The sequence below is a fragment of the Pygocentrus nattereri genome, chromosome 12 (genome assembly GCF_015220715.1).
Source record: "Pygocentrus nattereri isolate fPygNat1 chromosome 12, fPygNat1.pri, whole genome shotgun sequence".
Lineage (NCBI taxonomy): Eukaryota > Metazoa > Chordata > Actinopteri > Characiformes > Serrasalmidae > Pygocentrus > Pygocentrus nattereri.
The window spans coordinates 10,432,431-10,445,058 of record NC_051222.1 but is presented as its reverse complement, the minus strand read 5'-3'; the positions used below and the strand labels follow the sequence as shown (position 1 = coordinate 10,445,058).

General features: G+C 43.2%; 1 protein-coding gene across 1 annotated transcript; it reads right to left on the bottom strand.

Moving 5' to 3' along the window:
• Positions 1 to 2,013: 2,013 nt before the first annotated feature.
• On the bottom strand, positions 2,014 to 10,558 carry LOC119264803. Its single transcript, XM_037543781.1, has 5 exons — positions 10,449 to 10,558; positions 10,198 to 10,367; positions 6,386 to 6,488; positions 2,659 to 2,830; positions 2,014 to 2,617 (listed from the first exon to the last, which is right to left on the bottom strand). Exons 1-5 carry the CDS (start codon positions 10,556 to 10,558, stop codon positions 2,048 to 2,050), a joined length of 1,125 nt encoding a protein of 374 aa, XP_037399678.1. The 3' UTR covers positions 2,014 to 2,047.
• Positions 10,559 to 12,628: the final 2,070 nt, after the last annotated feature.

Here is a 12,628-nt window from a genome sequence, read left to right as displayed (position 1 = left end):
GATCTATAGTGTCAAAGGCAGCACTGAGATCAAGGAGCACAAGAATGGCAGTGCTGCCCCTATCGAGTGCAGAAAGTAGGTCATTTGTTACTCTTAGCAAGGCGGTTTCTGTGCTGTGATTTTGTCTGAATCCTGATTGGAAAACTTCATGAATGCTATTGTTTTGTAAATAAGAGCACAGCTGCTTAAACACTATTTTTTCAAGAATTTTGGCTATGAAGGGGAGATTGGAAATCGGTCTATAATTAGCCAGCTCACAGGGATCCAGATTTGGCTTTTTTATGATGGGCTTAATGACTGCCAATTTGAGAGAAATAGGTACATAGCCCAAGCTGAGAGATGAATTGACTATATCTAGTAATGAGTTCCCAACCTTAGGCAGTGCCTGTTTAAATAGCTGTGTAGGTACAGGATCTAATAAGCATGACGTCGATTTTAATGAGCTAATTATATTAAGCAAATCCTTTTCTATAACTGGGATAAAATTCTCTAGGTGTGGCTCAGAGCTGGTGCAGCATTCATCTATGTCTATAGGTATGTTATGTGAGTGACACTGAATTTCTAGTCTAATATTATTAATTTTATCATCTAAGAACTTCATGAAATCGTTACTATTAATGGTGTCAGGGATAACGGAGCTAGTTTGTTTTTGATTTTTAGTAAGTTTAGCCACAGTACTGAACAGAAATCTCAGGTTGTCTCTGTTTTTTTCAATGAGAGCTGAGATGTACTGTGATTTAGTTTTAATTAGCGCTTTTTTATAGTTCGTCATACTATGCTGCCACTCAAGTCGGAAGGATTCTAGTTTAGTGAGTCGCCATTTACGTTCAAAGTTACGAGCTGTTTGTTTTAATGTGCGCGTGTGGTCATTATACCACGGGGCTAGCTTTTTATCCCTGATCGGTTTTATTTTCATCGGCGCAACACTATCTAGGTTAAAGCGGAGCACAGATTGAAAATGTTCAGTTATGCGTTCGAGATCTATTTCATTAGACGGAGAGGAGCTGTTTAAGTCTGGGAGGTTATTTATAAACGAATTGGCTGTTGAGGTTGTTATTTTACGCTTGTTACTGTAGCGGGGAGGCTGAAGGATTTCTTGACTAAGAACAACTTCAAACATGATTAAATAATGGTCGGATATTGAGTCATTTTGTGAAAAACTGACTATATTCTCTGCTTCAATACCCATTGTCAGAACTAAGTCTAATGTATGGCTACATCGGTGAGTGGGGCCTATAATATTTTGATTGAGGCCTAGAGCATCTATAATTGATTTAAAAGCAATTTTTAGTGGGTCCTGATCCTTTTCAAAATGAATATTGAAGTCGCCTGCAATAACGATCCTATCAGAGGAAAGAGTTACTGCTGCTAAAAAATCAGCAAATTCACTAATAAACTCTGAATATGGTCCAGGAGGACGATACACTGTTATCAGTAGAAACGAATGCTGAGTTTTGGAAGCAGGAGACGGACCTGCTACTTTAAGACTAAGAACTTCGAACGACTTAGTATCAAACCCTGAGTTCTGAGTTACACCTAGGACTAAATCATATATTGTGGCTACCCCACCACCACGACCGGACCTGCGTGGGTAACTATAATAGCTAAAGCCTGGGGGAGTGGATTCATTTAGAGCAATGTATTCGTCAGGTTTAACCCAGGTTTCACAGAGACATAGTGCAGTAAGCTGATTATCAGTAATAATTTCATTTACAATAACTGATTTAGGTGCTAGCGATCTTATATTTAGAAGCCCTATTTTAATACGGACGTTGCTAGTACTCTGAGAGACGGATACGTTTGTTTTAATTCTAATTAGATTGTTAAAACAGATTTTCTGATTATTCCGATTTCGCGTTACACGGGGGACAGACACAGTCTCAATCTTAGAAGGTTTAATTACACTGTTCTGAGAAAGTGACACAGAAATATTATTTTCAGTAGTGTAATCAGAAAAGTGGTAGGGTAAATAATTAGAGCAGTATTTCTCACTAAATGGACTATTATTAAGCCCACTAACCTGCCCGGTATGACTGAATACAGGCAGTCAGTCCCGGCGTAGCACCGCCTCAATGTTTCCAGAGAGGACAGTGGATCCCAGGGGACTGGGATGAAGCCCGTCGCGGTGGAAGAGGGACGGCCGCTCCCGAAAGCTCTCCCAGTTGTCCACGAAGTCCACGCCGATGGTAGGGCACCACTCCCGCAGCCAGCAGTGGAGTGCGTAGAGGCGGCTGAACTTCAGGCTCCCGCGGCGGTAGGTGGGCAGGGGTCCGGAGACGATGATCCTGGCGTCGGTCCGCTGGCGAGCGGTGTCCAGAAGTCTCCGGTAGTGCTCCTTCAGGACCTCACTGCGCCGGGCGGACGTGTCGTTCGTCCCCACATGGACTACAACGGTGCCAGGATCCCCACGGTGCCAGAGCACCGCAGGAAGCCGCCGGGCGACGTCCAGGACACGAGCACCTGGAAAACATGCCACCGTTGCATTAGCTTTAGCCTTAGCTTTAGCCTTTGACACCTTTAAATACCGAACAATAGAATCCCCAACAATGAGAACACTCCCCTTATCTATTTTCCTCGGGGCTGGGGGAGGAGGAGGAGGCGAGGGCGACGAGCTGAGGACCTCGAACCGGTTTGCGGACGCAAAATCCGGCTGAGAAGGTAGGGGGGAGACCCGCTTGCCTCGGCCGCGCTGCCGCTCCCAACCCCTCCCCGGCGCGGGGGTGAAGTTGCAGACCGCCGCGGTCCGCCCAGCCGGTAGCCCCGGGGAAGAGACGGCGAATGAGGCGTCACGGGCTTCCTCCAGCCTCGACTTCGCCCGATGGAGCTCCGACTGCTTCACCAACAAGGCCTGGATCTGCCGGTCCAGCCGGGCGAGCTCCTCGGAGAGCGTCTGGAGAGCGCGGTCCTCCATGGTCGCCATTTTCCTCGGAGTAAACACAGAAGAGAAGCGGGTTAGAAACACGGAGTTACTAATAAACTGAAGGACTTTATAAGTTTCGAGGAAGTTTAAAAACACAATTTAAGAGATAACAGATTTTAAAACTCGAATTAACGTTTAAAATAAATCCAATAGCGCAAGCTAACACAAACAGTAGGTAGACTGTCCTGTGACCTGTGACCATTTTCAAAACACAAAACACAAAAGATGTGGCAAAAATAGTAGAAAGGCAGGATTCTAGGTTGGAGCAGCCATCTTAATTCACCCAAAGAACCACACAAAGTAAACACAAGCAAACCTATGCTGCCCACTTTTCAGTCCTTGTTGCATGCGAGCTTTTCAGCTCTTCACTCACTCAGTCTCTTCTTCTTCTTGTTGCTGCTGGTCCCCCTCTCTCCCTCTGTTCCCTCTCAGCTCTTTTAAAAAGACGCTCACAATGCCAGCCAGAGCAGCATCAGCTGGCTCTCATTAAGGGCAGCATGAGCACCCGAGCCCAGAGGGAACGAGAGCTGAGTAAAAGTACAAAAATATTTGCCTTCAAATGTACTTTATTATCAAAAGTAAAAGTACTAAAAGATTAATTATGATCCTAATATCCTATTATCATTTTTATAACAAGACTCTTGCTTCATTAACTCATTTTAGGTGAAAATACTCCAGTGGTCAATCAATATTTTAATAGAATGTCATTAATTAATCACTATGTCTATTAAAATGATCATAAGCACAAAACACCTGAGGGCAAACAATTTCCATTAGGTAGAACTGAGTGGCTGTGAAATAATTTCTTGCAGCAAGCTTATGTTTAAGATTTATTTGCAACTTGTACATATGTGTACATATTTCTATATTGTGGTCTATTTACACAAGGTTGTTAGATTAGTTCCATCATTTATGTTGAATTGACACTCCCAAAATTTTATGCTTTACGTTGAACCGTTTGTCTGCACTGGGTTTGTATGACTAACAGGTCAAAACAAAGTATGCACTGTGCCCTGATTGGTGTTCTTGCTTCACACATCTTTGGTCTTGACATGTTATGTTTCAGATCAAAATGTAGTGGACTAAAAAGTAGGATATTTGACTTTGAACTGTAGTGGAGTGAAAGTAAAAAGTCGCTCAAAATGGAAAACCTTCAGTAAAGCACAGATACATGAAAAAATCTTGCTCACTTAGACCACCAGTACATCCATGAATTAACTGAAGTGTCCTTAGGATGATCTTAAATTGGTATATAATTTCTTGTTTAATCAGCAGATTATGTAGAACATCTGAAAAACAATATGAACAGATCAGGATAATGCATGTGCAAAATGTGTTAAACTTGGCGCGGATGTAAATAAATTGAACAAAAATGTCAGTCACAAATATACCATTAGCTAGTACTTGGTGAGCTCATAGCAGTGAAATTCATATTAACTTAGACCAAAGTGTGTGGGGAGGTGAGAGGGAATCTAACAATTATATTTTGAAGCTTGAAGCAAATACAGAACTTGGATTTTGTTGTCACAACAGAAAACAAACCAAAAATCAACACAGAGGGAAAAAATATAGAACAGTATAGTCTATATATAGTCTAAAAAGTCACAGAAATAAAACAATGCTACTTTCTAAAATGCTTCCAGCAGCATTACACATACTACCTGTAACTGCAACTAACAGTAGTTAAATACAAAAAAAATGCAAAATACAAGATTGAGTATTACAGCAAAGGGCAAAAGGAAATAATCTCAGTGTAAGAAATAAAACTATATTCTGCCATAACTGACTGTGGCTGAACATATTTTCTGAGACAATAACAATAAGTTTACCTTTTCTTAAAAGATTAATTAATTAGCTAGCCGGCCAAAGATAACATGGCAACTGGCTGAACGGCTGCTTGGTTCAGCATTTGTTCTGCTTTATTAGCCTGCTGAAAGCGATCTACATAGGTTATTTACTTCTCTCCTGACATAAAAATGATAGAAATGCAAATGTACATTTAAATAATAAATTAACCCAACACCCCCAACGCCACCACCAAAAAAAATGCTGTTAAAACTATTAAAAAGTAATAACAGCAATGACTCGAATATCACATTCAAAAGTGACTAAAGTACTCAAAATCATGACTCTGAGAGGACCATGTTCCACTTTGAAATGTCCCAGGGCTTGATGATCCATGTGTAGTCTTGGGGCTTGGCAATCCACGTCTGGTCTCGAGGCATGTTGGTCTTGGCTGGGTCTCAGGGCTAGCTGATCCACGTCGGGTCTTGAGGCTTGCCGGTCTTGGTTGGGTCTACCTAGCTGATTCTGTGTTTAGACGTTTTATTATTGGCGGTGGTGCAGTTTTTTGTTCTTTTTCATAGAAATATCATCATCACTCTTTGTGTTTGTGTAAAGCAGTCTTTTGTTGGGTCTTGAGGGGAATATAAACAAAACACATTTTACATTATATGATATATGAAGATTTATTACAGCTCACTATTTTCAGCCCTCCACCTCAACTTTGAAAAATTATCTATGGGTTTGGAGGTGGGGCTGGGATACTGGATGGGCTGGGCTGCTGTGTTTTTAGAGCTAGCATACGGTAGCTTATAGAAAATACAGTGAAAGAGTGAAAGAATCAAACAGCATTTTTGCAACTGAGAGATCTTACGAAGTTGACGATTTTTCTCCAATACCATACTCATCTTTGATGAGGGATGGTGTTTCTGATCAGGCAGTGCACCTTGAGCCTTAACAGTATCAGCCACTGACTCAAGTCGCCAAAGAGATAATGTAGTGCTAGAAAATGATTAGTAGCAAGTAAAAGCGGCGTCAGAACAGTAGAAGATTCCCTAAAATTGTGACAGTAAGCTTCTAATTATCTGTTCAGCAGGTCCATATCTGATATAACCTGAGTCCTGATTACTTAGATGCATTGAATTCTGAATGAATAAAGTGGATTTCTTGAACACAGTCTAACTTTCATTTAGTTTGACATCAAGGTCGCAGGCTGCATCACCACTCAGCCAGGGTTTGCTTCAGTGGGCGTAAGTATTTACTATTAGCTATTGTTTCACTGTCTCCTTCTTTATATATCCTGTCACACAGGATCATAACTATTGCCCCGCCTCTCACTTGGGCCACCGTGAGAGTGTGGTTATCTCCTCGCTCTATGCTTATGAGTGCGGGATAAATAGGGTGTCATCAGGGGGTGGTAATGTTGTGTACTGTGTTTGTGTACTGTGATGTCTCATGGTGCTATCATATGAAGACACATCATCCATGCCTATAACAGAGTTAAACCAGAGGGGCGCTGCAGAGGCAGAACTGACCACGATAAAAATATTTTTACAGTTTGGAAAGATGTGTTCACATTCTAAGCAAGGTTAGTGTAGTTTATTATTACAGAGCAGTGCATTTCAGCTATTAATGGAAAAATGTTTTAGGGTGTAGCTACTCTAAACTAACTTTTTTTTTTGCCTGGATTTCTTGGGCGTTGGATCATCTCCATCTTCTTCTGTGGTGTGTATGTTGGTCAAGGCTTCTGCCTCAGGGAGTTTCAAATGTGCACTGGTGTAGTTGTCTAGGAGAAAAAGAAAGACAGAAAAACTGCTATCCCAACTGGACATTTACCTTCTTCTGTTTGTGTTTACTAAAATATGGACAATTTTTTGAAAATCAACATGCCTAGAATGTACAGCTTTGCTTTTGACTACTGTTTTCCACTACTGTGTTACCAAACACTGATTTTGTTGGAGTACATTTTAGTGTTTTCTCTGCTCTAATACACCTTCTCCAACTCAAAATAGTCTTGTTAATTAGCCAATTAATTAAGAACTGGTGTCTCACAAATGAGAACCCCAAAATGTGCAAGGCAGGGCAACTCCAGAATTGAGGTAGACTAGTGTATATAGTAATATTAGCGTTTTCAGTGTATTTTTAGATGCAAAGCACCTCAAGGGACCTGGTATAACCCACTCACTCAGATTTAGCACAACAATCTTCAGAGAGTAATATTTTAGACTAACAACTAGGATGAACAAAAGTCAAATAACAACAAAACAATCTCTACAGGGCAACTATCAATTCAACATGCATGTAGGTTACACACAGCCAACACTTAGCCTATCCCTATCATCATTTTATGCATATCATTTTATTGAGCAGAGTAGAAGAGAGATCTGACACAAAACAAATTCCTAAATCTGTTGAGTCAATAGAATAGTCAAACACCTTTGTGGCATGCCTACTGGAGACAACGAATTCCATTCCATCAAATACAATAATATTCTGATTCAGGACAATTTTGCTGTTCATTTTAATGCAGCACTCCCCCTCTGATGTGTTAATGATGAACTCATCCATTACCATCTCTTTAAACTAACAAACAATTCCTTCAAAGTTGAGGGTCAGGACTACCTGCATGTTGCATTTTGTTGTGTTGCGTTCTAGGAGAGCATATGTGGAACAATCACGTTCTGAAAGTCTTTGTATGACTGGGTGTAGTGGGTATTTAGGCTTCCAGACCACTTTTATTCAATTGTCTGAAGTAATTTTCAAAAGGGATACCCAATATAAATTTCCAAATGGCCATGAATCTTTATCATTGCAGACATGTGTCAGCCCATGTGTATTACAACATAAACCAAAAATTCATGGCCATAGACCTCCCCAAAATCAGCAACAAATAACAAAGGACTTGCCAAGATGTAGATGCTAACAATATAACAACAGATAACAATATAAGGGTTTGAGAACTCTCAGTGGGTAACATCTTTTAAAACTACTGGACCTGTGTAGATTAAAACTGGCATAATTCTGTTCTTCTATCTTAACCACTGAGCAAGTGCCCTAGATTTTCTGGTAAATTCTGTTGATATGTAAGGCCTCAGAGAAACCAATTTCTCTGAGATGCAAGACACCTGTTGAGATGAAATGCTACAAGATAAGGAGCCACTACTGCCCATGCACAAATCCAACAGATGGTGCATCACGCCTAAGCAACCTAAATGCATGTAGTCATGTGGAAAACCAGTGATCATACCAAAAATAGTTTCAGAAAGAGGAGAGTGTAGCACATGATTGCACATTCATCTTCTAAGTTTGCAAAAGACACATCTTTCTCTTGCATTCACTTTGGGGAATGTCATGCGATTGCTGATATACACACCAGACTTACACATTTGTCACAGCCACTGTATCCATTGTGAGATTTAATGGCCTTAATAAAAGCCCTAGCAGGAGCATCACATACAGTTGATAACAATGTCAAGAAAAAAGTTATTCACTGAAAACAAACCTACTAATCATAGTTTTGAATTCACTCACCAGATCTTTCAGGTACTCTGACAATGACTGAGGCTTTGAATTTCCACAAAATAGGGCTATCAACACAGGCTTCTTTGTAAAACCCTTAAGCATCCCTAAAATTGACCAGAATTGCACAGCAGAGCTTTTTAAAATTGGAAGAGCATCAATGCTCAACTGTAACTTAAAACTGTGCTCATTTGGGACAACTGATGACAATTTTTTCAAACACCCTGTTGAACATTTTTAACAGACCAAAATAATAAAATGATCCACCAGCCAAGCAAACAACATTGTATGATGTTTGCATTTTAAGCAACGACCTTGCATCTTTGGGCAAGGATGGGTAGTGAGCTTTCAGTACAGAGAGCATAGCAGACAATGCAACCAAGGAAATACTAAAGCATGTTGCCCACTCTCTCAAACAAATTCAGTTGGATTGTGGGTCGCTGTTTTATTTGTTCATTCAATTAATTTACAAAGATAAAAACTGAATACATGATTGATTTTCTTTTTCACTATCCCACATTGCCCAATGACTGAATTCACATTTAACTGTGAACTAAATAGTATTGTGCCATCACAATTAGACATTAAAAAGGGTGTTTTATGTGGTGTCACGTTAATACCATTCCACTACTAGATACTTCTGGGAACATTAAAGTACGACTTGTCTTGGGGATTAAACTCGTACACTACAAGTGAATTTGATTTCTTTCCATACATATAATGCTGATAGTGCAGCAGCCCTTATGCCATAAATATTCCTTAAGTCATTGATGCTAGATAGAAATACATCAATTCCAAATCAGTATTAAGTCCTCCAGTAACCACTTTTGGTCACGTCTTCCATGGTCTCTTAATGGCAAAGAGTTAGCGATGTGGTTTTGACCCAGTGTCTTTTACTGAAATTAAAGGCAGAAATCTGCAGACAGAGTATCTACAGAATGTCATGTAAGGGCTGTGGCTCCAGGGCTGCAGGGCTGCAGCGCTCCCGGCCACCAGAGGGAGACGACACACACGTCTCAGGTCCAATCAAGCCCAACATCCTACACCTGGGCAGAAGGCTTTAAAACCACAGAGAAGACGGCACATGTTGCTGTATCTTTGTCTCATTGTGAGCCAACAGAAACAGCTGGTAATTTTGGTAAGAGGGCTGAGAGTTTTGCACTCCCCCTCACTTTTCAAGTTTTCTCCAGCTTCTACTTGAGATTTCCTTCTCTGCTCTTAGGGAAAAAAAAACTTCTGTTGGGGACAGTCATTTTGTACTTCTTCAATTACTTAATTGTATTTAGACTTCTGAGAACGTTAGCCTTCCACTGGTGTCCTTTGTTCTTTTCCAAAAAATGGGTGGGTTTACAAATTTGAACAGCTTATCCCACCCGGGCTATCCATATAAGACCAGTCTGCTTGGTGGTCTTCACCACGGCTGTGGAGGTGTATGGTCCAGGTTTATTCCCCAGACTCATCAGGTGCTCAGGTTCTTTAGTTCAGCTCCTCCATCTATTGTACATATAGCTTGACACTTGGATCCTGTGTTCCGAAAAACTGTAATGGCTCACCTGGTATGCCTAGGAATATAGCTTGACAGCTTGAGTTCACATCAGTCTGGTGAGCTTTCCACCATTACATGTCTAAGACAAAAACAACTATCCCATAAATAAATCAGCTTTCATAACCAAATGTACAGAAAGATGAGTCGAGTTCAGCCTGTAATGCTGTGCCAACTCATTTCAGTTACAACTGGGTGGTGCAAAAAGGTGTGTGGCTTGGTGTTCACTTTGTTCAAAAACACTCAACTGTGCTTGGGCAAACAAAATAAAAGGTTTAAAACCTCTAAGATAAAACTGACAGAAGATTTTTAATGTGAACATTAAAATCCCAGAAAAGGGTTCACAGAACCCCGGAATGGAGCCGCACCAAAAAAACTGTCTTAAAAAGTTGGGCCCAAACCCAAATGTCAACACCCTTTCTAAGAAGCTCACCAGCGCCAGAAGGACATTCCTGTCCCCGGCCCAGGAGATCGCATCCCTGATCAGGTGGAGGTTCCATGTCGCCGACCTCCCGGGGACCCCACACGTCTGGTCTCTGTGAACCAGGAGTGACATGGTCTTCTTCAAACGTTTTGGCAGGGCCTTGGCGAAGATCTTCAGATCTATGCACAGCATGGTCAGGGGTCTCCAGTTGGTGAGATCCTTAGGATCTCCCTTTTTGTATAACAAAGAGAACCCCCGACCGCATGCTCTCCCTTAACCTGCCCTGTCGGTGCACATCCTCGGCTACCTCCACTATCTCTACCAATTCCACTGGTAGCCCGTCCAGGCATGGGACCTTATGCCGGTTCATCTGGCCAATTACCTCTCAGTTCTCCCAGACTAAAGGGGGTTTCTAGGCTGTCCCAAGCAACATTCGGAAGGCTAGTTTCTAGGAAAGACAAAGTGCTCCCCTATTGCTCGATCTGTGCCCCTGTTACTAAAAAGGATAGAGTAAAAACTACGTGCAATCCCCATCATCCGGGCCAGGTTCAAACAGGTCCTACCTTCCGAGTCGATGAGAGATGTAAAACATCTCCTCTCGGGTTTGTCGAACCCTTTGAAAGAATGAAGGCAGAAAAAGTCTCAATACCCCCTCCCAAAGGAGCGTGCATCAATGGAAACTATGGCCTCTACCATCATGTGGTCGGAGTACGACCGTGGAGACAAGGAAGCCATTCCTAACTGTAATGGGGGGCGCCACCAAGATATAATCTATGCGGCTATATGCCCCTCTACTATTATGCCAGGTATGCCCGGGTTTCCGGGGTTGCAAAACTTAAAACTGTCAGTAAGGCTGAAGGCAGCGTCCAGCTTTTTAAAGTGTTTCACGCTGACGTCATCGTGCCCTTCGAGGTTAATGTTCGGCTTCCGGCCCCCACTGGGGAGGAGGTGGCGGTGGCTGAGGCTCCTACTTCCAAGTTCTCCTCTGCCCTGTCCCCGGCTAATCCTTCCTCCCCAACCGTCCGAGAATCGGCAGGCCCTCCTCCTGCCCCTGCCACCACCATGGCATAAGTTGCCTTATGCCTTGGGCAGCAGTGGGCCAGATGTCCCTCCCCGCCACAGTTCTTACACCGGCCGGGGTCTCGACAGTCTTTGGCCAGATGGCCCTGCCCCAGGCAGTTCTTGCAGTTCAGGTCCCTGCAACCGCTGACCTCAGGGCCATGCTGCAGGCACCCCCTGCAGAAGGCAGGCTGACCACTGTAAAAGAGGTAACCCCTGTTACCGTTCAGGGAGAAATAGGCCGGGGGGTGCGTCAAGCCCCCCTTCCCATCCTCCCTGAAATCCCCAGCTCATCCCGGACCATCCTCTCTCCCGGCTGGACCTCCCCATACCGCGGAAGAAAAGTTCTGAAGGCGTCGGCAGTAACGAAGGGGTTGAAGAGGTGGATTGTGACCATCTGCCTGCCGGTTTGCCCCCAAGGGGTACAGGTCAAATCCCTTGCCCAGCGGATGGCCCTTCAACTCCACCCCTCTCCCGAGGACCTGCCCATAGGCCTCCACCGATGCCATGGTGACATCAAAGAACCTCAGGGTGTTGTTGCGCTGGGCACACACCAAATCCTGTAGACTCAGGCCCAGCGCCCCAATAAAACCCAGTAAAATAAAGAAACAGATAAGAATGGTGTGTTGTGTGTTTTTCTTATTTATTTTTTTTCTGGATCAGAAAAAGGATTGAGTTTTGCTGTGACGCTAATCATACCTTTTCATCATTTCTAGGTTTAAAAAAATTATTTTGATTTTAAAATAAACATTTTAAACAAACATTTACAACAAACGCGCAATAGCCCCGTCCATCCAGCACCTCTTTATACAAAGTTCTGTGCCTGACGAAGGCCTCGGGCCATAGACCTGCCGGTAGCAACTTGCTCCATCTTACCAAGTGCTGATAGTGGTCCGACAAGGTCTCGGCCTTGGGGCCAGAGTTGGACCACGTACTTACGATTGATCGCAATGGCCAAGACAGCCACAACCGTACAAAGTACTGGTGGGGGTGCTCAAGGGGAGCAGCCAGGCGTGTGCAGTGCTGTGCGAAAAACAGGCAGTCCAGCTTGAGAGGGATATCTGGTACATCCCTCCCCCCTCTGTCCTTTCCCAGGTACATCACTTCCCTCTTTACATACTCATACCTGCCCCCCCACATGAGATTAAAAACATCTCTAGTTAAGCCCCTCCTCATACAACGGGGCATGGGGTAAACATGGGCCAGGTAGAGCAGCGAGGGAAGGACTTTCAATACTAGTACCTTGCCTAGGAAGGACAGGGACCTGGATTTCCACAGCCCCATCTTCCGCCTGGCTATGTCGGGCAGCCCCTTCCTGCATGAAGGAAACCCCCAGGATCTTCAGGGGACTGTCGCTGAGGGCAAGCCCCCCCCCCCGGCG